General features: G+C 42.2%; 1 protein-coding gene across 2 annotated transcripts in view; it reads right to left on the bottom strand.

Moving 5' to 3' along the window:
* GAB2 (GRB2 associated binding protein 2) overlaps window positions 1-27,415 on the bottom strand; it is a 184,481-nt gene that overhangs the window by 49,186 nt on the left and 107,880 nt on the right. Inside the window, exons 2-3 of one of the 2 annotated variants that reach the window (XM_036258819.1) lie at window positions 22,624-22,765; window positions 4,233-4,533 (exon numbers count right to left, since the gene is read on the bottom strand). In XM_036258819.1, coding sequence (XP_036114712.1) covers window positions 4,233-4,494 — 262 coding nt within the window. In that variant the 5' untranslated portion in view covers window positions 4,495-4,533; window positions 22,624-22,765. The remainder of the gene's footprint in view (window positions 1-4,232; window positions 4,534-22,623; window positions 22,766-27,415) is intronic. The other variant, XM_036258818.1, reaches the window with a different exon arrangement.

Genomic DNA, 27,415 nt, shown 5'->3' with positions numbered 1-27,415 from the left:
TCAATACTCAGATGCAGTTTTACTCCTGGTCTGGTCTTGAGCCCAGACACGTTTTATTTCAGGCACTTCTGTCTGGGATATGTGAGGAACTGGAGGGCAGCAGCAGAAAGCAGCAGCTGAGGGTGGCAAAAAGAACTAAAAAAAAGACTCCATCTGCCACAGAACCTCTTCCAGCTGAAAGTGAAAAACAGAAGTTTTGTATGGGTCCCATTGCAACTCTTAAAAGAAAAAGAAAAAAGAAAACAAAGAAAAAGAGAGTATTTTCTTGAAGGAGGGTCCCTATCGGAGTACATCTGTCCAGGACCAAGCAGCAAGCAGGGCTGCTGTTCCGCACAGCTGCAGGGGTATTCCCCACAAAGAACACAGTGTGAGCCGCCCTTTGGCAACTACGAAAGTTGAGGTGCTCAGCTAGTGGGTCTAAGGTCTGTCCTGATGAACCCACAGAGAAGCAGAAGCACTGGGTGAGAAGAGAACTTGATGTCTGTTCAGCAAAAGGAAACTGAGACATTAATTGACCTGTTCACATAATCCCAGAGTTGTGATATAAACTCAGACATTCTTTTTTTTTTTTTTATCCTCACCCGAGGACATTTTTCCATTTTTTGTTCAGGTAGAGTGGGAGGGAGAGAGAGGAAGAGAGAGAGAGAGAAACATCAACGTGAAAGGGACACATCGAGTGGCTGCCACCCACACAACCAACCAGGGCCGGGGACAAACTGCAACCGAGGTACGCGCCCTTAGCGGGAACGGAACCGAACCCGGGTCTCTCAGGACCGCAGGCCGACGCGCCAACCGCTGAACCAAACGGGCCAGGGCTAAACTCAGACATTCTTGCCCCCAGAATATAGACTCACAGATAGAGCCTGAAGAATGGATTCTTGGACTATTCCAGCCCTACGACTGGAGCAATAAGGGCTGGTGAGGAGGGAAACCTAAGCCAGCTGAAGGACCCTTGGTGCGAGAGGTCAGGGAGTGCCTCCTGTTTGTGTCCAAAGAGGCAAAAATATCTGGGCTTGGTTCTGGCAGGTGTTCTTACTTCAGAATGTCAGGGAGAAAGAGACAACATATTGTAATGGAAAGCCACACCTGGGTTAGATTAGAATCCTGGCTCGGCCCGGCCGGTATGGCTCAGTGTACTGAGTGTTGTCCTATGGACTGAGGGGTCCCAGTTTGATTCCTGGTCAGGGCACATGCCCAGGTTTCGGGCTCAATCCCCAGGAGGGGGCATGCAGGAGGCAGCCCATAGATGTCTCTATCTCTCTCTCCTTTCCTCTCTGTCTAAAAAAGCAATAAAAACATATTTAAAAGAAAAAAAGAAAAAGAATCTTGGCTCAGTCATTTCTAGCTGTGTGACCTTGGGTCAAAATCATTGCTACCTCAAAGTTTTCTGTAAATGTGGAGTGGGAATTTATGGTTAAGTCCTTACTTCACAGAGGGTAGGTGCTCAATACACTGCTGCCTTATTTTTGGTGGCCCCTGAGTGCTAGGTACAGGGTGTTCCTTAAATAAGGCAAGAGCTGACACTAACACCCAGATGCTTGGATTATTCTCAACAAGCCCAGCAAAAGGAGAGCAGTTGTTTTGAGAGTCTCGGGCAGAGGAGTGTTGGGTAGCCCATCTGAACCCAGCCAGGCAGGAGTGTGGCAGAGAAGAGCTGTAGTCCTGGAGCACTAGGCAGGGAAGAAAAAGCACTCAATTTCTCATTGGAAAACAAAGGAAACAGGTGATAAAAGTGACTAAATGAAATAAAGTGATTAAGTGAAAGGAGGTAGTCAAATGTTAACTTTCTTTTGCTTTTCCTCAGATCCTGACTCACAGCTCAAAAACAAACACCCCCCCCCCCCCCCACTGACTTGGGTGATTAAGCTCTGATTCCTTACCTGAGGGTTTTATAGCTATAATTCCCTTTTAAGAAAACCTCTATATTAAAACATTACCCATCATGTGACTGAATCTTTTCATATAACAGATTCTCCTACGAGAGGGAAGCCTATGGTCTTCATCAGAAAGATCTCACCAAGAATCCTAAACCTCAAAGATAACTGCTTTGGTATTAAACCACTAGACAGTTAATGAAATAACCCACTTACAAATGTTAAACGTTTAAGGGAGTATATCTTTTAATAGACAAAGCTGTTGAAAAAATACTGACTCCCTTCTCTGTCACCCTCTTAATACTTGCCCTCCCTCCCAACCCTCACTGGTGGGACACGGCTTGTGTCTCCATCCTTGGCAATGCCCTGCGCACTGTGCTCCCCTGAGCCTGTCTGGTGGTGTCAGCCCCCACCCCCACTAGAAGATGGTATCTGAGCACTGGCACCCTACCATTAGTCTTTGTAGCCTCAGTGGTTATGACAAGGGGCACAGGAGATTCTCTGGAAAGGTTTGGGGGATGAAGGAGCGAATGAGCAACATGTGAATGAACAAATGAATCTTCCCACCAGAGAAAGCAAGCCCAGATCATGTGGCTCTGCATATCTGCATTTGAACCGTACTTAAAGCCTATATCATAGATGGAAGGATTCAGATGATAACTATTTTTTAAGTGATTTAAAAAAAGATATTTGCGCTAAGAGTAATTTTTGCTGCATCTCAAGGATATATTTTTCTCAGTAGGAACACTAATCCCACAAGAAAAAAATTAAATGAAAAGCAATTTACTTTCAGGTTACTTCCCCTCCACAAATCATACCTATCTCCTAGCAAGCCGAGGTATTTCCCGAGCCTACTGCTCACATGTATGAAAGCTGTGAGACTGAGAGGTGTATGAGGATTTTTGCCCCTGCTTTTTTTTTTTTATTCCATTCTTATACGCCAGCCCCCCCTTTCCCCAATGAGCATTTTATTCCTTTACCAGGAATAAAGTAAAAGAAAAAACAAAAACAAAATCCATGAAGCATATACATGACAAAGATCTGGGGAAAAAAGGAGATTTCACATAGGAAACAAAGATTATACCAAAGAATTTCAGAGGAAAGCAGGAGCTCATAGTCCTTCCTCGAGGGAAGATAAAAAGCAGGGTTCCTGGGGCAGGACATCTAGTCTAGACTCAAGTGACTACATAATTTGCAGAGCCTGGTGCACAGTGAAAATGCCGGGCCCCTTATTCAAAGGATTTTGTAAATATTTGAAGACCCCATATAGATTCCTGAGCCCTGGATCCTTGCTACTCAGAATGAAATTTTTATAAGACACTAATGCCTCAGAGATTCTTAGTTAGCCGATTTGGCATGGGTCCTGGGCATCACTATTTTTAATTTATTTATAAATATGTTTTTATTGATTCGAAAGAGACACACACACACACATCAGTGTGAGAGAGAAACATCGATCTGTTGTTTCCTGCACACACCCCAACCAGGGACTGAACCTGTAACGTGGGCATGTGCCCCGACTGGGAATTGAACTGGCAATCTTTCTGCGCAGAGACAACACTCAACCAACTGATCCACACCAGCCAGAGCAGTATTAATATTTTTAAAATGCTTCTCCTTAATTGATTTGCATAGGTTTAAGAACCACTGATTTAGGGTCTCTACTTGCCTTAAAAAACCCTGCTCCTCAATCATCCTAGAGTTGGGGACGAGTCCAAACAAATGTCAGAAAATTTCTGCCATTTAGAGCTCATTTCAAAAAGCTGAGCTATTCTTTTGTGAAGGTTACTAAAACCCAAACATAAACCAGCATTTCTCCTTCTCACCTGTCCCCTCCCAAGTGCATAAAAATAAACACATTACATCAATAATAACCCCAAAGAACCCTTTCTCCCCCCAAAGAGTGGCCAGCATGGCTGTGCGGGATGGTGTCAAATGGATGGGCTAGGCAGACAGACATGGATCAGAAAAAAGGATCAAGGTGAGAGCTATCCGACAGGATGGCTGATAGGTAACGGTGCAGAGTGCTAGAGAGCTGAGAGAAGGGGGAAAAGGAACAGGACTGAGAAATGGGGTGGTGCTGAGGTACCTGAAGACAGTAACTTTAGCTTCATCACAACCCCGAAAGATCTTAGGTTCCCATTTGAATGTCATTAGGGCTAGGGTTTCCTCTAATATTTGGCAACTCCTTTACACCCTTACCTTTTGCCTATTCCTCCTCTACTAAAGAGACAGCCTTTAGCTGCAGCCTGCTCTCCTTGGTCAAGGAGTCTGAAGGCCTCATCATAGTCCCAACACTAAGCCTCTTCCAGGAGGCACCTTGCCCCTTCTGACAAAGGTCCGTGTTTGTTTTCGTACCTGTGCTCTCCTCAGCCTGATTGAAGCCACAGATCTGACAGATGCTCTGGACCCACTTATTCATGTCCTCCTCTGTCTCAGCCACCAGGTAAAAGGTGCGCTCGCTGGTCTTGATGTCAAACACAAAACTATCCTGCAGCTCCTTCTTGTTGAAGGTCAGGCCCGCATCCACCTGCTCACAGAAGTTGAGGTTGATGATCCGCAGGGGCTTCTTGGAGTGATCATTCTTGTAGTATTCCAGAACATCTGGGTCGCCGCTCATCCGGCCACTCCGCAGGATAAACCAGCGTTTCTTCCAGGCCTGAACAGGAAGAATTAAGAAGAGGGGGAGAAGGTCATCCTCGGATCATCAGCAGGTTAAGAACGGGCACTGCTGCACCTGCAGGCGGAGCAGGGCCTCCAGCTCTCTCTCACACTGCCCCGGAGTTTCAGAAATGGAGGGTGACCTCAGAATGCATATGAGCACCCCATTTCACCATGGAAACGGATTTATCACCACGAAATGAATTGTGGCATTCTCACTTTTTAGATCAGGAAGTTAGATGTGGACTAAAACACTTTAGAGCAATTGTTGCATTAAAGTGCAATTGTTGCATTAGGCTAGAATACAGACTCAGACTCTCAGTACGTTTCGTCAGGGTGGAGCTCGCCAAACCGTAACATCTCAGTTTATGGATGCCGCCTCCCCTCCAAGACACAGCGAGTTGAAGCAACAATGCCATACGCAACAAATAGCAGGACAACAAGTTCCCTAACTTTTAGTATGTTTTTTTTTTTTTTTTAAACCAAATCATGATGCCTCAAAAGAATCACAAAGAAACCCTTCTCTATTGCATGTGATTTTAGGGCTTTTCTCCCTGTCTCATTCACTGCTACATCCCCAGGACTTATAATAGAGCCTTGCAGATACTAAGCACTCAATTTGTATTACTGAACAAACAAACTCGTTATATGATTCCATACTATAGACTTGAACACTTGGTTATACCTACATTGTATTCTACAGTCCATCTCTTCAACAAGACTGAATGAGCAGTGAGCAAACACCATACAGAGTGGTGAAAAGACGTCACGTAAAACAGAGTCCTGGGTTGAGTCTATGCTTTACCACTGACTAGCCGTGTGATTTTAGATTAGGACATTTATGCCTCTGGGTCTTGTCTCATTTATATAATGACAATCAACATCACCAACAGTATCTACCTTACAGGATTTTTATTATGCAAATCCACCCAAAGCACTTTACCACCCTATAAAGCACTTCAAATGCCAACTACTTGATAATTATCCTAATTTTTTAGAGCCCTTTAGGGCCTCCATTCCATTAATCCTACATCTTTTCTCTCTCAGATTCTGCCCCTGTCCTCACTTCCTTCCTCACCTCATTTTGTTTCAGACTCTTCATTGTAATCATTCCTTTGCTTCTTTCTCCATTCCTCTTATTTATCTGGGAAAACCACAACCACTGGATAAGTCTACGGTTCTGCCTGTTCCACTCAGCTGGAGAAAAGCATACTACCATGTTGACTGGTCTCACTTGAACTTCAAGTGTTCCTCATGCTGCCCCACAATTCTGCAACATTTACCTAGTCCATGACTTTCTCCTGCTCTTTGGCAATAGTCGCGGAACTTCTCTCTCTTTAAACCTTCAATAGCTCCACATCTTTGTTTCTTATTTCATGAGAAAATATAAGCAATCAAAAGTAACTTACACATGTTCCATCACCACGTTTACCAACCAGCCTGCATCTGTAGCAAAGTACTGTTACTTGGTAGCACGAATAGTTCACTCCAAGACCATCCTTTTCTACTTGTGCATCTCCTCCCACCTACACAGGGACATCATGTTAACAATTCTCCCCCTCTAGAATCACTCCATTTCCCCTCCCTGCCAGGATCATGCCCATCAGGACAACGACTTCTCCCGTCTTAGAAAAAAAATTAAAAGCTTGATTTAATCCCACATTCCCCTCTAATTATGGCCTGGTTATTCTACTTTTTACAGAAAAACCTCAAAGAGTTTTCTATACTACTAATCTTGGTTTCTTCTCCTCCCATTCTTTTTTGTTGTTGTTTGAAAGCAATCTAATCAGGCTGTCTCCCCACCCCTCAATAAAGGTCCCAAAGATTTCGATGCTGATAACACTTTATTATTCCATCACCTGTGAAGCACTTTCTTCATGTGGCTTCAGTGTTCACTCTCAATTTTCCTCTTATCTCCCTAGCCTCTGTCTTTCCATCTCCGGTGCTGGTTCCTTCTCATCTCCCTGACCTCTAAACTCTGGAAGGCCCCAGTGCTCAGTTCTGACTCTTCTCTTTCTACACCCACTCCTTGAGTTATTTTATTCAGTTTCACAGCTTTAAAAGCCATCTAACTGTTGCAATTTCCGTTTATATCTCTAGCCCAGACCCATCTAGTGAACTCCAGTCTTACACACAATTCTTCTAACAGGCATCTCAAATTCAATGTACTCAAAACTGAGGTCTTGATATCCTCCGATCTTGTTCTTCTGCAATCTTTCCCATCTCAGTTAAGGTCAACTCCATCCTTCTTGGTGCCCAGACCAAAAATCTTGATGTCCTCACCGACTTTTTTTTCATATTCCACATCAAGTCCAACAGCAAATCCTGTTGGTGCAAACAGTTTGAAATCTAGCTACAATCTCGTCACTTCTCCATACTTCCCGTTATTCACTCAATCTAGTCCACTGTTGTGTAGTCTTCCTGCTTCCACGCTTTCATCCTGTGATCTGTTCTCAACCCAGAAGCTGAAGTAACTCAGATGTAAATCAGAACATCTCATTTCTGTGCGAAAAACCTCCAGTGGCTTTCCATCGCACTCAGAGTAAGAGCCACGTCACAATGGCTAAGGCGGTCCCTCATCCCACATCTCACCTCATCTCCTGCCATTCTCCACCCATTCTGCTCTAGCCACACAGGCCTTTAGCACGACCACACACTCCAGCCTCAGGGTCTTGGCTCTACTTGCTCCCTTTGCCTGTAACCATCCCCACCTCAGATATTCCCATTGCTTAGTCTTCCCTTCAAGTTTGTATTCAAATAACACATTATTGAAGAGGCCATTTCTGACCACTTAACCCTCACATACTCTTTCCCCCTTTATTCTACTATACTGGTCTCCTAGCCCTTATAGCACCTAAAATACCATATTTCTGTTGATTGTCTGCATCTACCTCCCAGAATGTAAACTCCACCAGGGCAAGGGTAGGTTCTTTTTTTATCCCATGCTGCACACTCAGTGTTTAGAATAGACTTGCACATAACTAGGAAGTCAGTCATGGGGACAGAACTGATGCCTAATAAGCCTTAGACAGAAATGAAGATTAGGTTCTAGCCAGACAGGACAGAGCTAAGGAAAATAAACATAAGTACTACTTATTTATAGTCACCCACAGTCTTGCCCAGGACACTGCTTACAGAGTGCTGTGTGTGTGCACACATATTTGTGTAAATGTGTGGCTAAGTTGCATTTTATAATGATACTGTTAATAGTTTAGCTTGTGTTCAGTTGCTGTACCCACTTTGGTGCTGGTTTCTGCAGAGAGCTGATCCAAATCTCTGGAGTGCAGGTGTAAGCATAACCACACACACGGAGACAGCCTCATAAACAAGAAAAAGACGTTTGCTACGGATAACATCAGAGCCTGCCAGGTTCCACGCCCAAGGAAGTGGTGCGGGCTGATAAATGGCTGGCTATCAAATGCCGATAAACCTATGACAGAGCAGGCGAGGCTGTAAGGTCCAGTCCCAAATTCCCATCTCTCTTCTGCTGCAACACCTCTTCAAGCCAATGCAGTTTGTTTGGGAAACCAAGCCATTCAGAACAAAGCAACTTCAAAGAGGCTAGCTCCAATGACAACGTCTCTGATCCTCTCTACTTTCTCAGAACCTTAATAACACTTTTTATGTACGTCTCATGGCATGTCATTCCTTACAACATATCACAGATAATTCTGCATTTGTTGTTTCTTCTCTGTAGACTACAAACAACATTTCTCCTATTCCCTTTTGAATCTCCATGGTAGGCATTTGCTAAATGTTACTAAGCAAGGCTCTTCTCTTTATTATCCAACCTTTCTTATCTCTGTGACCTCATTTATGTATGTTTCTAGGTTCCCTCCCTCCCTCCCATCATCCATCCATCCATCCATCCATCCATCCATCCATCCAATATTTATTTAGTGCTTACTATGCTACAGGCATTACTCAGATGCTGACGATTATAGCATGAGTTCCTGGTCTTACAGAAATTCTTATTTTCCTCCAAATGTGCAACATAACTGCATGACTTCATGTCTTTGCATACGCTGTTACTTCTTCCTAGAATGCCTTCCACCTCACTCTGTCTCTCTGGAGAACTCCCATGTCGTCTCCTGCAGCTTGAGCATCATGTATCCTGGAAGGCCTTTACTGATTCCCGTGTAGATCCTGCCCAGGTTACCTTAATAATCTGAGCTTTCTTTGGCCATTTTTTCACTCATCTTTGGCATTTCAATTGCTTGTATGTCCTCTTCCCCTTTAAGCTCTATAAGCTATGTGGCCAACAGTTACTTGGCAGAGTGCTTAGCCTATATGGAAATTCAGTAAAGATCTGTTGACTTTTTCCCAATCAACACAGAGGTGGGCAAAATTAGGCTTATAGTTATTCATATGGAAAAAGACATACAGGTTATGATTATTATAATAGCTCTATCAACTCAAAAGAATGTCACAATGGCAGACTCACACTGTAAATCTACTTTTGCCCACCCCTGTATATTAATTTCTTCAAACTAATAAATGCAATTAAAAATATAAGTAAGTTGCCCAGCCAGTGTGGCTCAGTGATTGAGCGTCGACCCATGCACCAAGAGGTCACCAGTTCGATTCCTGGTCAGGACACATGCCCAGGTTGTGGGCCCAATCCCCAGTGGGGGGCATGCAGGAGGCGACCAATCAATGTTCTCTCTCATCGATGCTTCTCTTTCTCTGTCTCCCTTCCTCTCTCTCTAAAATCAATTAAGAAAATTTAAAAACAAATATAAGTAAGCATTCACAGTAAGGAGGAAAGGACGGCAAGAGGATTACAGTAAAGAAAGACAGAGCTGTGCTATGGATTCTCTCTGAGGTGAGTTCTTTAGTGTCTTGTTCCCTTCATCTGGTGAGTGCACTGACCGTGTAATAAATATTTACAGGGGACTCTGGGAGCTTTGGCTTGAAAGTGTCCCATGATACAGAAATGAAAAGTTACTGTTGGATTACTGACACATAATGCAAAAAAAATATGGGAATGTGAGTTCTCAATATGTTACTGAAGAGAAAGCTTTTTCAGGACTGCTCTAATATCTAAACAAAAGCTCTCACAAAAATTAACTCAAAATGGATCATGGACTTAAATGTAAAATACAAATAGAATTAAGCAAGATATAAAAAGAATTATATACCATGACCAAATGGGGTTTATTCCAAAGATGTAATACTGGTTCAACATTAAAAAATCCATCAGTAAAATACATCATATTCATAAGGCTAAAGAAGAAAAACCATATGGTTGTATCAACCAATAAAGAACAAAATTTGACAAAATTCAACACCTATTCATGATAAAAACTCTCAAAAAAATAGGAAGAGAGAGTGAGCTTCCTCAATTTGATAACGAGTATCAACAAAAGACATACACCAACATTATACTTAGTACTGAAAGACTGAATACTTTCCTGCTACAGTCAGGAACAAGGCAGGATGTCTGCTCTCATCACGCTTATCTAACATAGTGCTGAAAGTTCTAGTCGGGGCAATAAAGCAAGAAATGGATATAAAAGGCATACAGATTGGAAGGGAAGAAAAAATTGTCCCTGTTTACGATTACATGACTATCCACTTAGAAAATCCCAAGGGATTTACTTCTGGGACTAATAAGTGAGTCCAGCAAGGTTATAGGATACAAAACGAACATACAAAAATTAATTTGTTTCTATATGCTAGCAAATGAACATATGGGCATAGAAAATAAAAATATAATTCCACTTATAATCTCTTTAAAAACCAAACAGGTGTAAATCTAACAAAAAATATATACAATAAAAAATTATACAATGCTGATGAGATAAATTAAAAATAAACCACCCTAAATGGAGAGCTATACCATGGTCATGGATTGGAATACTCAACATAGTACATCTCCCCAAACTGATCTTCAAGTTTAACACAATTTCTATCATAACCTTAACGAGAATTTCTACAGATGCAACAAAGCTGGGGATGGGGATGGAAGATGGGGAGGAGGGTGTCAATGGGGGAAAAAAGGAGAAACAACTGTAACAAAAATTTTAAAAAAATTTCTACAGATGTAAACAAAATTATTCTAAAATGTATATGCAACATCTTGAATGAATCTCCAGAGGATTATGCTGAGTAAACAAAGCCAATACCAAAAGGTTTCATGAGTCCATTTACATAACATTCTTGAAATGACAAAATTTAGGAATGGACAGATAAGTGGTTGTCTGTGGTTAAGGAGGAGTTAGAATGGGACAGAAGTAGGTATGGATATAAAAGGGCAGTATGGCCCTGGCCAATGTGGCTCAGTTGGTTGGAACATTGTTCTGAGCACCAAAGGGTCAAGGGTTCAAATCCCAGTTAGGACACATACCCCAGTTGTAGGTTTGATCCCCCAGTGGGGCGAGTACAAGAGGCCTCCTATCAATGTTTCTCTCTCACATCAATGTTTCTCTTCCCCCCTCTCTCCCCACTCCCTTCCTCTATCTCTAAAATTAATAAAAACGTATCCTTGGATGAGGATTAATAAAATGAATGAGTGAATAAATAAATAAATATAGGGCAGTATGAGAGATCCTTGTGACTGTATCAAAACCAACATCCTTGCTATGGTATTATAGTTGTTTTGGAAGATGTTACCATTGGGGGGAATCTGGTACAGGGTACGTGGATCTCTGTATTATTTTTACAAAGACACATAAATCTCAAGTTATCTCAAAATCAAAAGTTTAATTTATAAAAAGCTAATCCAGCCTGACCAGTGTGACTCAGTGGTTGAGTGTCGACCCATGTACCAAGAGGTTACCAGTTTGAATCCCGGTCAGGGCACATGCCCAGGTTGTGGGCCAGATTCCCAGTGAAGGGCATACAGGAGGCAGCCAATCAATGTTCTCTCTCACTGGTGTTTCTATCTTTCTCTCCCTCTCCCTTCTTCTCTCTCTAAAATCAATAAAGAAAAAATATTTTAAAAAAATATAAAAAACTTAATCCACAAGAGAATTAGAATGATCATAGACAGGAAATGTCTTTAAAGAAAAGCATAAGGAAGAAATGAATATTTCTCCTAGAAGAGATATAAATATCATGGAGAGAAAGGTCGTTAATAGTTGGCTAATGATTAAAACCAAATACAGTTGAGCTGGTATGGCTTAGTGGTCGTGCGTCAACCCATGCACCAAGAGGTCGCCAATTCGATTCCTGGTCAGGGCACATGCCCAGGTTGTGGGCCTCATTCCCAGTGGGGGGCATGCAGGAGGTGGCCAATCAATGTTCTTTCTCATCGATGTTTCTATCTCTCCCTCCCTCTCCCTTCCTTTCTCTAAAATCAATAAAGAAACAAAAATTAAACAAACAAACAAACAAACAAACAAAAATCCCCAATACAGTGGTCCTTATTTTTCCCACTCAGGAATTTTTCCCACTTAAGGAATCACATTGTGAAAATGTAAATGAACTTGAGAGTTCAGGCTCCTGAGCAGGAGGGCACAAAATGAAGTGAACTAACACTCACCAGTAATTCTGAACCTAATGAACTACCAGTCAGCTCTAGGAAGTCTTGGTGGTAAGGGCAGGCATGATTTTCTGTCTTGGGGAATAGAAGTTCCCAAAATAAAAATGAAAATACAAATAAGGTGCCAGCCAGCCTCTTCTAGTTTTCTGTAAAGTAACCAGCCTCCAAGATAGTCCCCAATGAGTCTCACTTCCTAATACAGTGAAGCCTTTTGAATGAGGACGACCAACAGGATACTGCATAAATGACAGTGTGTGGCTTCCAAAGCTAAGTCATAAAAGACAGTACAGCTTTTTTCTTGCTCTCTTGTGGATTGGCTGCCATGCTGTAAGGACACCCAAGCAGTACTGAGGAGGAGTGTATGTGGGAGCAACTAAAGCCTCCCATTGGCTGAGTAAGTGAGCCATTCTTAGAGCAGGTCCTTCAGCCCCCGTCAAGCCTTCAGATCACTGCAGCTGTAAACAACTATTTGCGATTTTGTGAGACCCTGATCCCAAGTCCACCAATAAACTGCTCTTGAATTTCTGACTCACAGAAACCAGGTGAAATGATAAATATTTATTGTGGTTTTTGATCAGTAAGTTTTAGAGTGATTTGTTATGCTGCAATAAATAACTAAGATATTCTACTTTCCACTTCCAGGGCTAGGTGGGTGTAACCAATGGGAGGAAAGCCTTGTGTACTCAGAAGACTAAGAGAAAACCCTAAAAGATAGACTAATAGGTCAATGGAACAGAAGAATCCAGAAACAGACCCATATATACAGTGCCACTAGATTTATAAAAAAGGGGATACTGCAGTGCTGTGGAAAAAAGAATCATCTTTTCAGTAAGTGGCATTAGGTCAATTCGATAACCAAGGGAAAAGAAAGATTCTTAATCCTTATTTCATGCCAGATAGGAAAATTCATTTCAAGTCATTATAAACCCAAATGTGAAAGATAAAACAATAAAGCAGTTAGTAAAAATAAAGAAAAATATCTTCATAACTTTGGGATAGGCAAAGATTTCTTGAATACACAAAAGATACTAATACAAAAAAACAAGTAATCAATTGTACTACATTACATGTAATCTCTGGTTATAGCAAAAAGCACCATTAAGAGGGGGAAAAGCTAAGCGAAGACAATGAGAAGGGATCCTTGGAATGCACATAACCAATGACGGACTCATATTCAGAACATATATATATTTTAAAAAAACCTCCTAAAAATTAGCAAGGAAAAGGCAGAACACTCAATAGAAAAATGAGAAAAAGATTTCTTTAGGCACTACACAAAAGAAGACATCCAAATGGCAATAAGCATATAAAAAGATCTCATCCCCATTAGTCATTAGGGAAGTACAAGTTAACACCACCACACAACCACAAGAACAGTTATAATGAAAAAGACTGACACTAGTAAGTACTGGGAAGGACATGGAGAAACTGAAATGCTCATATTCTGTTAGTAGGTGTGTACGTCGGTAAAAATCACTTTGAAAAACTAAGGCAGTATCTACTAAAGCTGAACATATATGCCAGCACCCCACAATTTTACTCCTCGGTACATACCCCAAATTACTGTGTACATATATTCACCAAAATACACGTACATGTACATTCATCACAACACTAGTCACAATAGCCCAAATCATGTCTGCCTTTCTACACTCTCTATTTCAAGTGCTTGTTACTTATGGTCTGGATTACTGCCAGCTTCTTAACCAGTTATCCTAATTTAATACTAAGTGCTTCCAGCTTAATCAGAGCAAAGAAAAGTCTGATCATGTTACTCTCTCAACTATTCAAAGATTTAATGGCCTCCATCATCTGCACAGCAGAGTCCAAATTCTATGGCTTAGTTTTTCTTTTTAATTAAAAATTATTTTCAATGTGGTAAAACAAACATAATATAAATTCACCTTTTTAAGGGGTAGTTCTGTGGCATTAAGCACATTCCACTGGTGTACAGCCATCAACACCCTCCTTCACCAGAATGTTTTATCCTCCCCAACTGAAATGTTGTATCCATTAAACACTAACTCCCCCTCTTCCCCTATGCCTAGCCCCTGAAATCCACCATTCTACTTTCTGTCTCCATGAATGTGACTACTCATATATGTGAAATAATACAATATCTGTTCTTTTGTGACTGGCTTATTTCATTTAGTGTGGTGTCTTCAACGTTAATACATGTTGTAGTATGTGTCAGAATTTCATTCCATTTTAAGGCTGAAAACTATTCGAGATATATACCACATTTTGTTTATCCATTTCATCTGCTGATGGACTCTTGGGTTCTATGGCTCAGATTTAAGGCTTTTACAATCTAGCTCAAACCTACCTTTCCATCTCATCTCTACGCACATATACTGTATATATTCAAACCCAGCTGCTGCTATTCAAACCAAGTAGAATTTTCACTATTTCTTAAACACGCCTGGTGCTTTCCTACCTCCACGCACTCAGTTTCCCTCTGTCCGAAAAGCCTTCCAATCTTTCTTCCTCTCTAAATTCTCTAAAGTTTTGCTTACACTTGAATGCTATCCGGCATGCCATCATTTTTGGTCATCCTTCACCCAGTGTTCCAGCAGCTAGTGCTCTCTCAGAATATAGCCCTTCCTCTTCCCCAGAACCGTACACGGCCTTCCTTCTGTGTTACAAGTACTCTTATTTATTGAACTAAGTACAGTAGCCAAATCTCATTAAAATACATGTATACTTATGCTTATGTACCTCATCTTGGAATTATTTTCTTCCAGTTTCAATAATACACTATATTAAGTAATTTTAAAATGTCAAATAGATAATATGAAGAAGGAAAAAGGATATCAGTTTTTGCCTAATTCCTGGTATAACCCAGCCAGGCAGAAGAAATACTATTAATTCAGATCAACAAAAGCTCAAACCAGGGGTAACGAATGCACAGAAATAAGGAGAGCAGAATGAGACAGATGACGCAGAGTGTGATGAGTAAAGCTTGAGATTAGAGTGAAAAGACCCAATTATATATCCAATTCTTGCTCTATAAACTTGGACAAATTTCCTAACTTCTCTAAGCCTCAATAACTTAATACACAAAAGGGAAAAATGTAAAACTAATAAGATTGCTTTGAGAATTAAGTAAAACTAATTCATGTAAAAGCACCTAGGACCAAACTCTGCGTGACAGGTGCCAAGGACATTCTGAGATCATGTGATTGGCAGAAGAGTTACTGTTATAAAAGACCTCAGATTTTCAATTCAGTGTTCTTTCTACTGTATCATCACTCTGGAGGCTTTATTTTGTCCTTTTTCTTGCCCCAAATCACACATCAGCATGTCTCTGAGTTATGCCTATTTGGTTAAAGGCATCACTATTCTTTCAGGCTCTCAGATTCAAAATCATTTACTCCTACTCAGCTCTTCCTGCTATGTTACTGCCTGTGCCAAATCAGTGAGTAAAACAAGCACACATTCTGCTAAATGCTTTGAGGGATAAAGGAAAGAGGCAAGACAGATCCAAACATTTTCAAGTAACTTATAACATTTATGATGTGGCACATACCCCTAAAATAAAAGGTGGCTTTCAGAAGTACCATAAAAAGATACAATATACTATTAGACCACTGACACAGGGAACCAAATTTTGCAGGGGGAGGTGATGTGTGGGGAGAGAGAGAGAAATATATATGAATGTGAATAATGAAGAAGGTAAGGCTTGATATATGGTTTGGGGAAGAAGGAGAAAATGACCTTTTGTATAGAGCACACAGTATAATCAAGGCCCTGGGTATGGAAAAATGTAAGACCTGTTCAAAAACTTCAGACATAGACAACAGTATGGGGGTTACCAGAGGGAAAGGGAGTGGGAGTGAGGTAGAAGAGGTAATAGGGGTCAAATATATGGTGACCCAAAGTGGTGAATACACAGTGCTATGAACAGATGATGTACTATATATAGCATTGTACACTTGAAACATATATTGTTTTATTAACTGTCATCCCAATAAAATTAATTTTAAAAAGACAGGTTCAGAGAACATGAAATAGTTCTTTCAAGTGCGGAAATGGAGAGAAAGAAGCGCCTGGGGGTCCTGGAGAGCCATGGATGCCATCCTTAGAAGTTGTTATCTTCCCTGCATCGGCAGTGGGGAGCCACTGACGAGCACAGACCAGCAGAGAAATGATAACGCTGCTGTGCTCTTAACCGGCAGGATGAGGAAGACCAACCAGAGAAAGGAAAGACAGAGGCAGGAAAACCATTTAAGAAGCGGTTGCAATAGCCTGCCACAGCGAGAGAAGACGGCAAGGAAACAGAGGGGAAAAGACAATGCAGATCACTTCACTTAACAACGAGGCCAAAGAGGTAAGTATATGGCCTAAGGGCCCTACTCTTAAAGTTAAGAAAATGCCACCACCTTCTCTGATGAAACAGAAGTGACTATTTTCCTTTTGTACCCAAATCCAGTAAAAAACAAAGCATTTCACAAGCACCCAGACCACAGACAAGCACCCTGGGTACATGTGGCCCGGAAGTTGCATCATGCCTGGCTGTTGAGCAGAGAGTGCATGTTCCACACGAACCTGTCTCCAAGCATGTAGAATGAGGTCATGACTTCTTCCTATGGTGCTTGGCACCCAGAAAACTCAAGTGTGTCCCAATTTAACTTTACACTGGAGGGTTGATGACATGGGGGTGTCATGCTCAGTCCTGATAGTGATACAGGCACCTGGGACCCTGTGGTACCAGGATCCGGGGAGCCTCTGCCTAGAGTTACGTGGCAGTGTCTAAGACAGAAGGGGCCAACACAAGGAAGAGCAATTTGGTTTATCTTGGGTGATTCCACATACTAAAGTTGAACCAGTGCCAGCAGGGGTATACTACAGACAAGAGGTTTTTGGCTCAGCATAAGAAAAATTTTTCAAAAGAGTGATCTAAAGTCAGTGTCTTGGAAACTGAAGAACTACTCTTCACTGGAGATGCTAAAGAGGAGGTAGCCTATGCCAAGGGTGGGCAAACTTTCTCCGTAATGGTCAGAGTAAATATTTTAGGCTTTGGAGGCCATATAGTCTGTCACAACTACCCAAATCTATGGGGGCATGAAAGAAGCCACAGACTATTTCTTTTTTTTTTTTTTAATTTTTAAATTTTTTTTAATCCTTACCCGAGGACATTTTTCCATTTTTTGTTCAGATAGAGTGGGAGGAAGAGAGAGGGAGAGGGAGAGAGAGGGAGAAAGAGGGAGAAAGAGGGAGGGAGGGAGAGATGGAGGGAGGGAGGGAGGGAGAGAGGGAGAGAGAGAGAGAGAGAGAGAAAGAAATATCAACGTGAAAGGGACACATCAAGTGGCTGCCCCCTACACGACCCAACCAGGGCTGAGGACAAACTGCAACCGAGGTACACGCCCTTAGCGGGAACTGAACCCAGGTCTCTCTGGACCACAGGTTGATGGCGCTCTAACTGCTGAGCCAAACCAGCCAGGGCAAGCCACACACAATTTGTAAGCAAATAAGAGTGGCTGTGTTCCAGTAAAACTAGTTAGAAAAAGAGGTGATTGGTAAGATTTACCTGTTGACCCCTGGCCTAGACCAGGGGTGGGGAGAGAGACTAAAGGGGGGGGCGGAGGTGCTCAAGCAGATTAGTAGACAGACAAGGGACTAAGGTCTCTTCCAACTCTGATAGCCTTATGTATTTTTAACCAAGAAAACCAGATATGGTAATATCTCATTTAATCTGATTTCTCAGATTATTGGAATAGAGGGATGTGTTTTACTGAATGACCAAGTATTAACTAGAACCCCTTATAGTTTCAGCATTGACAGTTGAAACTATTTCTAAAACTCCAGAATCTTCTGCCCTGCCTTAGGTATTATACCAAAGATAAAAGAGCTTCGATGACTACAGGCTTCTCGAAGCCTCAACTCATCTTCCAGATACCAAATCTTACATGCCTTGTGGCTGAAGCTGTAGAAGGGTCAAGATGTTTCTTGGAAGAGGGTTTTGTGTAATTCCTAGAAATGGGCGTGTCCTTTTTACTTCCCTGTTTCTGATGAGGATAAAGCTAAAAACTGCCAAGAAACCAGGAGAATTCTGTTAAGTGAGGATTATAGTTAATCAGAATCTAACTGAGCTCACTAGATGATATTTATAAACTAAACTGATTAGTCAGGGATATTAAAAACAGAACTCTTGCATCTTCAAAAGCTCTTTGCTTTATATAAAAGGAATTCACCAATAAAACACACACACACACACACACACACACACACTCTTTCACCCACCTTTCTCTTAGTGAATCTCCCAGGTGGTGATGAGCTTCGAGTTCCAGCTCAAACAATCAGAGACACAGAATTTGATCTGACTTGTGAGTGCATGATTTGCCCAACTATACTCCAAGAACACTGCAGCATGAAGTGCACTAGGCCAGCCTTCTCTTCCAGAACAGTTAGGAGCAGACAGTTGAGAGAGTCCAGTGGGCCATGTTACAGTCACACAGTCCTGGAGGAGTGCTCCCTGAGTGAGGGGGCTTCTCGCTATCCTTCCTCTAGGAACCCATCAACTACCCTGGGCCGGAGTGATTTTATACTCTGAGGGAGGCAAGAGAATGGCACTTGCTGAGCTCCTGCTATGTGCCATGTGCCTTCTCTCCATTAACACATTTAATCCTCAGACCGATACTGCAATGCAAATACAATTCCCTTTTTACAGAGGAAAACGAGGGTCATTGAGGTTAAACAATTTGCAGAGATTACAGCCCCAGAACTTCTAGTCCAGCGGGTCAGGGTTAGGGTCCAGAATGAATTTGGAGAAATTAATAAAGATTAACTACTGACTACACTTTGAGAAACACTGCACACAGAGTTTATAAAAGGTCAAGTTCACCATTAGTTGGTGTTAGCAATGGAGGGATTAGAAGCTTGGCTTCAGTTCCTAGTTCAAAATTATTTCCACTTCTCAAATCCAAATCCTCTAAGAGAAGGCAGCATAATTATATGCTCCTGACTCATTCATCTGAGTAATAAAGTTTCTCTCTGACTCTAGTGAACCTTATTTGTTCCCAGGGCACACAATGAACTTTATTATACCACAAGGCTGCTGCATTCTGAGGTCTGGGGCTTTTTTATCTCCAGAATTTAGCACAGTTGCTTGACACATTTTATGTATTATATAAGTCAATGAAAAGTATTTCAAAGGAACAAAAGGAAAGACTGTCTATTTGCTCCTCTTTGGTAAAAACAAAACCACTCAGTCAGATGACCTGCTAAAGTAACACTTCCAGGATGCTTAGTCATCTCTCTCCTGGGTGAGATGGTACACAGACACCATAAACACAATGATTACCTGGGAAAGCTCATGCCTTTTTCGTGACATAGACTCCAACTCTAGGCTTTGAGGATAGATCATGGGAGCCTAGATTAAGCCAATTAATGCATTTCATCCAGTGACTGGTTCAGCAATGGGCAGGTAACCCAAGCCAGCTTGCTCACTAAGATTCAGCTCTAGGACTTTATTGGGTGTTACTCAAAGTATACCCTTTCTCTTACTGGACAGGAGGCTGTAGTGACACGAGCCTGAACTTGCAGGGACAACCATCTGGAGTCTGAGAACAGCCAACCCAGAGGGAGCAGAGTTAAAAAGATGGATCCTGATGAAATGCGAGTCCTAAAACAAGTTGATCCCGAAAGCCAGGTTTCCCCTTGCTGGCTTAGGTGACTCAAACTCTTTGCTCGCTTAAGGCAATTTGGGCCACTATCAAATCAACACAGGTTTTAAGCACGTGTCCTACACCGAGACCCAGAGCCCGCTCCTTACCAGAGTTACTCAAGGGTCCTTTCTGTGTGCTCCTGCCACATCCATTAGTCAATCCACATTCTGTTTCCTTCACTTTCAATTTCTTTTCCATTACTGTAGTATTTATTCCCTCACTTTTTTCTTCTAATCATTCAATTCACACTTATCAAACCTATTAGTGCCTGGTCCTGTAGGACCTCATGACTGATGGAAAGGACAGCCAGGTACACACACAGGTAACTCAGTACACTGAGGCTGCTGCTCTGACAGTGGTATGAACAGAGACACCGGCTCGGAAGGAGCCCGGGACAGTGTGCAGCACAGGTGACCCTGGGATTGGACTTCGAAGGATGAGAGGAGCTTTGCCAGTGGAAGAAAAAAATGCTGGAAGGGAAACATTTTGTGAACAGAGAACAGTATGAGTACAGTTGACTCTCCGTGTTTACAAACGTTAATGTTGCAAAGTCACCACAAACACTGAATTGGTGAATGCTGAATCACTTTTCCTAGGAGGAACGCAGAGTGAGGTTCCCACAAGCCTCTGCTCACAATATTTTTCGTCAGCCAATCAATGCATAATCCTGTTTACTTGTTTCTGAGGAAAGACACCTTATTTAATGTATACTGCTGATTCATTGGCATTGAACTTGGGGCTATAACTGAAGTTTGAATGAAGCTTTTCTAACACATGTCCTTTCCCCAGAAGGCCCACGCGATCTTCTTACCTGTGGAACACCGGACAGAACTGGAGCACTAAGCTTGGGGCCATTTTAAACAGAAAAATCACCACAAAAAGCACATAAATATGAAAAACATAGCACTGAACAGACGGGTAACTGACACAAGAAGGCAGCGGGTGGCCGTGTCCTGCTTCAGCGGGGCCGCCTGTGGGGCTGCTCCGTCGTCACTGCGCTGCACTCGAGCTTGCCTGTGGCTCGCCGTGGGAGCACCGTGAGCGCTGACTCGGGGTTACAAGTACACTTTAGCAGGCAGGTGAATTAAAAAAAAACAAACCAGAATCTGTGAATAGGAGTATCGATTATATAAGTAAAAGCTTGGTGTGTTCAAATAATAAAGGTAAGTTTGGTGACGCTGAAGAGAGAATGAAAAACTGTGGAAAGGAAATCACTGGAAGGAGGCTGGAACAGTGCTCAGGGGCTATTTTAAGAAGGACTTCACATCCTGGGCTTTATGCATTTTATACAGATCTTAATATCAATTATTAATGTAAAATTAAAAAGTATAGAATTCTCCCAGAGAACAAGAATGTACTTTTTAGCATTTATTAACTAATAAGTAACAGTTGCTGTGAATTAACTGAATTATTTTATTATTTACAATATCTACATTTTTAAGTATGAATACATGCAAACCACTAATTTAGTGTATAAGTAATGCCTGTGTGTGTGTGTGTGTGTGTGTGTGTGTGTGTGTGTTTCAAGGACCCAGCCCGCCATGTGGGAACCTAAGTGAGCAGCCCAGGCAGAGGGAACAGCACGTGCAAAGGTCCTGAGAAGGAAGAAACCTTGGTTCATGGGAGGACCTGACAGGAGGCCAATGGCTGGAGTTTAGTGAGCAAAGTGGAAAGTAAAATGAGGGAAAGGCAGGGACAGATTACAATGGAGCCTTGAAGGCCATTTTATGAAGTTTAGATTTTATCTTTTTTTTTTTATCCTCACCCGAGGACATTTTTTCCATTTTTTGTTCAGATAGAGTGGGAGGAAGAGAGGAAGAGAGAGAAAGAGAGAAACATCGACGTGAAAGGGACACATCGAGTGGCTGCCACCCGCACAACCAACCAAGCCGGGGACAAACTGCAACCGAGGTACATGCCCTTAGCGAAAACCGAACCCAGGTCTCTCTGGACCACAGGCCGACGCTCTAACCGCTGAGCCAAACCAGCCAGGGCTAGATTTTATCTTAAATAGAACAAGATCCCTTGGTAGGAGCATAATTAAATAAATATATATATATATATATTAGCAACCGAGGAAGCAAGTTTGAGGACAACACAGTATGATCCTATTTATATTAAAAACCCTATATATTTATGGACACAGATACAGTTGACCCTTGAACAATACAGGTTTGAACTATGCAGGTCCACTTACATGCCGACTTTTTCAATAAATATATAGTTGGCCTTCCATCTCTCTGGGTTTCACATCCATGGATTTAACCAACTAAAACAGTATTTTCAATCCATGGTTGGGAATCCACAGATGTGGAGGGCTGACTATTACACAGTTCTGCACCATTTTATATCAGGGACTTGAGCATCCTTATAATCTCCCATGGATATCAAGGGGTGACTGAATTTTTGGGAGAGTCAAAAGTTATACAAGGATGCTCCACTGTGCAAGGGGAGTGTGGGGGAATCAGTGTTCCCAATCCTAGTTGTTCAAGGGTCAACTGTATATGCACACTACCACATATATATGTGTATATATAGTGTACATGTATGTATACACACGTGTGCACATGCACACACACACACACACACACGTGTTTTACAAATGCTTAGGAAAGCATTCCAAACAATTATCGATGGCTCCCTGTGGAGGGGAGTGGGTCTACTACAGAGAAATGAAATACAGAAACTTTTCTTTCACACTTTAATCCACTACTTCTATATTTTTAAATAACTAGAACATGAGACCATGGAATGCTTTCACATTCTGCATGTTAAAGATCCTTGTTAAAAGTCATTCTGGCTTGTGGCAGATGCAGAACATGAGTAGGGAGCCCAGATAGACAGCTGCTCAAGAAATAATGGCAATTAGGACCAGGAGAGTGGCAAAGGACAGGTATATCCAAGACACAGTTCAGAGATTGTAATGACTGACCTTGGTGATGGGCTGAGTAGGCGGGAGAAGGAAGAGAAAGGCTCCTAGGGTTGCCTGCTCGAGAAGCAGGTGGGGAAGAGAACCACAGCCGCATCTCTCTGACAAGCCTGTCACAGTGCACTCTACCCATTCTTTGCTGTGACTGTGTCAGTAACAAAGGGGTGACATAAATTTGACATGTGTTAGAAGAAGAGGGTCACATCTGGAACACCAAAGGGCCTTGTATCTGTGATGACACTGAATTCTATGGGATTGATTCCCCCAAAGACCAGGTCAATCTTTCTGCAGAGGACGCAGGGAATCAATTCATGGAATTACCTCTCCCATTGACAGAAGAAAAAAACACCCCAACAACAACAATAAAAAAACCCAGCTGTTGCCAACCCTTTGCATGAAACAAAGGTCATTCCATTAAGGGACCTCCCTTTCATGTCCTTGAATGCTCTAAGCTATATTTACAACACTGAATTAAGCAAAGGTTACCAGAGAAAACCAGGGCAAAGTTGGGGGGAAGGGTACATAAATAATGCCCATGAATACAGTGAAACTTTTCCTTTCCTCTAGCCCAGCAATGTTCAACCTTTTTCATCTCATGGCACACACAAACTAATTACTAACACTCTGCGGCAAACCAATAAATATATTATTTGCCGATCTAACAAACAAAAATAGGTATAATTTTGATTCGCTCACATTGGATGGCTACTGTTGTGTTGACTGTTGTCCTTTTTTAATTTGACAGTCTAAGGTAAAAGAGATCAGTGGCTCTGACTAAAGAGTCAGGTATTGCATGTTTTAAAAATTCTTGTAGTACACGGATTGACAAGTGCTGCTCTAGGACAAAGGAGGCTTCTCTCATCAGCTGCCCAGCCCCAAGTAAGACTCATGGGCTTTGGCTTCCCTAAAGGCCTGATTTCAGACTTCCTTAAACACACATCTGACGGCCTCAACAGAGGTATTTAAAACGTTAGTGTGCATCAGCATCGCTGAAGACACCTGTTCGAATGCAGCTATTCCCAGGTGCCAGGGAACCTCCACAGACATTCAGACTCAGTGAGTCTGTGGCAGAACTTCAAGGACCCCATTTTGAGAAACACTGCACTGTGCTGTTGATGACAGTTAATAAAATGTGGTCACAACTGAGCTGCACTGGAGGAATAAGTGGGTCATAAAGATGTGGGTTGCGCGTCCAGCCCTGTTACTAGTCAGTTAGCTGGGCATGTGCCCCTGGGAAGGGGGTAGAGGGGGAGAATGCTTCTGTGCTCTGTGCCATGGTTTCCTCACGGATGAAGTACAAGTGTTGAATCTGTGGATTTCCAACTTCCCTTCAATTCTGACATTTCAAGACACAGGAAACAAAGGTTTGGAAATGTCAGGTAGGCTCCTTGCCTCCACTGTACAAGACTGACCCTCCCCAAAGAACTCAGGTTGTGGATATACACGAGCAAAAGCACAAAATCTAGTGCTTTCTGGAATGTGCTGATCATGAGCAAATGCTGTAAAAAGCTCCATCTAAGGCGTGGGGCCCTTTCGGAACCTGGCTTCTCTTCCCCAGTCACACCACGCAATAAAAAAGCAAGAAAGTAATTCAAAGGATGGAAAGAGAAACTGAACCTAATTTTGAAGATTACCTCAGGTGCTCAAATAAATGCCCTCCCTGCCTCCATATGATCTCTTTAAAAGAGTTTTGTTTAATTCATAAGAAGTCAGTATACAGCATTAGAAGGATGACTTTTGGGCTAACACCTCCATTCTCCCCACCTCTTGCTTTTAATGAGTCAACATAATAGAGGTATAATTTATGTAGTACAATTAAATTTACCCATTTTAAGATTTTTAGGTCAATGACTTCTGACAAATGTGTGTACCATATAACCACCACCACAACCAAGATAGAACACTCCATCAACCCAAAGTGTTGTTGCACCATTTGCACCATTTCCAGGTTGGTCTCCACTTCCTACCTTGTCCCCAGGCAACCACTGATCTGCTTTCTATTACTATAAATTAGATCTGTCTTTTCTGTCACAGAAATGGACTCATATAGTACATTATACGTTCTTTTTTTTTTTTTTAATCTTTATTGTTGAATGTAGAATGTATTACAGATGTTCCACATTTTTTCCCCCATTGACTCCCTCCTCCCCACTCCCGCCTCCCTCCCACCTTTTCCCACACTATTGTCTGTGTCCATTGGTTATGCATATAAGTTCTTTGGTTTATTTCTTCCCACCCCCCTAGCTCCTTTCCCTTTGAGGTTTGTCAGTTTAGCAACCAATTTGTACTTCTTAATCCCTTCACCTTTTTCACCCATTCCCCCAAACCCCCTCCCATCTGGCAACCAACAAAATGTTCTGTGCATCTATGAGAATGTTTCTGGTCTATCTGTTCATTTTGTTTGTAGATTCCATTGTTGATAGATATGTATTCATTGCCATTTTGTTTGTTCATATATTTTATCTTTTTCTTCAAAAAGACCCTTCATCATTTCATATAATAACGGTTTGGTGGTGATGAACTCCTTTAACTTTTTCTTGTCTGGGAAACTCTTTATATGGCTATCGATTCTAAATGACAGCTTTGCAGGATAGAGTAATCTTGGTTGTAGGTTCTTGCTTTCCATCATTCTGAATATTTCTTGCCACTCCCTTCTGGCCTGCAAAGTTTCTTTTGAGAAATCAGCTGACAGCCTAATGGGAACTCCCTTGTAGGTAACTAGCTGTCTTTCTCTTGCTGCTTTTAAGATTCTCTCTTTGTCTTGAACCTTTTGCATTTTGATGATGATGTGTCTTGGGGTTCATCTTGTTTGGGACTCTCTGTGCTTCCTGGACTTGTATGTCTGTTTCCTTCACCAAGTTAGGAAAGTTTTCTGCCATTATTGTTTCAAACAGGTTTTCTATCTCTTGTTCTCTCTCTTCTCCTTCTGGCACCCCCAAGATGCGAATGTTGGCACGCTTGAGGTTGTCCCAGAGGCTCCTTACACTATCCTCATTTTTTTGGATTCTTTTTTCTTTTTGCTGTTCTGATTGGGCATTTTTTGCTTCCTTATATTCCAAATCAATGGTTGGCTCCTTGGATTTACGTACTCTATTATTGAAGCTGTGTAAATTATTCTTTATTTCAGTTAAAGCCTCCTTTGTTTCTAACTGTGCATCGATCATTTCTGACTGGTCCTTTTTTATGCTCCTGAGGCCCTCACTGAGTTCATTGAGCATCCTTATAAGCAGTATTTTGAACTCAGCATCTGTTAGGTTGCTTATCTCCATTTCGTTTAGTTCTTTTCTTGGGGTTTTGTTCTGTTCTTTATTTGGGACCTGTTTCTTTGTCTCCTCATTTTGGCTGCCTCCCTGTGTTTGTTTCTGTGTATTACTTAACTAGCAGTATGGGGCTAGCTGAGACCAGATACTGCTTGTTTGAAAAAATTTAGGAAAACCTGAAGCAGGATCCAAGACAGGCCAATCCTATGGTTAAGCAAGTGCCAACAGCTTGGGTGGGCCTGAAAGTTGGGTGGGGTGGGTCGGGGCCTCAGGGTGTCACCAGGGCGGGGCTACCAGTGTGAGCCAGGTTGCTGGAGTCCCAGGTATGGTAACTGTCTGCCGCCCCAGGGAAGGGCTCACCAAAGGAACAAAGGCCTCTGACAGCACGTCTGTCCCGGAGAAAGCCCCCTCTCCAGCCCTCGATCCAGTGCCAAACAGCTCAGTTCTTCCCTGTATGTCTCTGGAGCCCCTTGAGCTGCCTCCCCTCCAAGCTCAGAGGGAGAGAGTCCGATAAGTCCATGCGTGGGCCCTTTAAGGAGCTGCCTGGGGCTCCAGCCGCGTCAGTCTCCCTGAGCCTCAGTTCCCGCTGGTCTTTTCAGCCAGAAGTTATGGGGACCTCTCCTCCTGGCGCTGGAACCCTGAGCAGGGCACCTGGTGTGGGACGGGGACCCCTCAGTCCTCAGGAAGGATCTTCCCAGCCGAGGTGTCCTCCTGATTTCTATCCGCCACACGTGGGTGTGGGACCAGCCCGTCACACCGCCGTCCCTCCTACCAGTCTCGATGCAGCTTCTTTAATTCTGTAGTTGTAGGACTTCCATTCAGCTTGATTTCAGGCGGTTTTGAATGGTGGTTGTTCTGTAGTTTTGTTGTAACTTGGATGTGGTTGTGGGAGGACGCGATACTGCGCTCACCTACGCCGCCATCTTGACCGGAAGTCCATTATATATTCTTTTGTGGCTGGCTCCTTATGCATAACCAAGTTTTGTGATTCATCTGTATTACTGCAAGGATCAGCAGTTTTTTGAAATTGCTGATAGGATACCATTTTATAGAAGTAACATAATTTGGTTATCCAGTCACTTATACCTGAACAATTAGGGTGTTTCCAGTTTGGAGCTGTTATGAATGAGGCAGCCATGAACATTCTGTACATGTCTTTTTGTGAACATGTTTTCATTTCTCCTAGGTATAGACCTAAAAGAGGAATGGCTGGGCCATATGGTACATGTATACTAAATTTTATAAAAAATTGTCAAACTGTTTTCCAAAATGGTTGTCCATTTTTGCATTCCCACCAGTAGTGCATGAGAACTCCAGTGTCCCAAAACACTTAACCATCACAGCCAATCTAGTGGGTATGTAGGTATTGTTACCAAATTTAAGGGGATTGCTGCTTAGGATGTTCCATTCAAGAACAAGATGTGGTTGTCATTAGGTAGTTTTATTTACTTGCAGCAAGTAAAGGAAACAGAGGATTCACATCCAAAGCCCTGTCTCCTGGCAGGGAGGCTTAGCCATGCCTTATTTAAATTATT

This window comes from Molossus molossus, unplaced genomic scaffold, assembly GCF_014108415.1.
Source record: "Molossus molossus isolate mMolMol1 unplaced genomic scaffold, mMolMol1.p scaffold_m16_p_13, whole genome shotgun sequence".
In the NCBI taxonomy this organism is placed as follows: domain Eukaryota; kingdom Metazoa; phylum Chordata; class Mammalia; order Chiroptera; family Molossidae; genus Molossus; species Molossus molossus.
The sequence above is the reverse complement of the archived record's forward strand: the minus strand, read 5'-3'. Positions and strand labels throughout refer to the sequence as shown.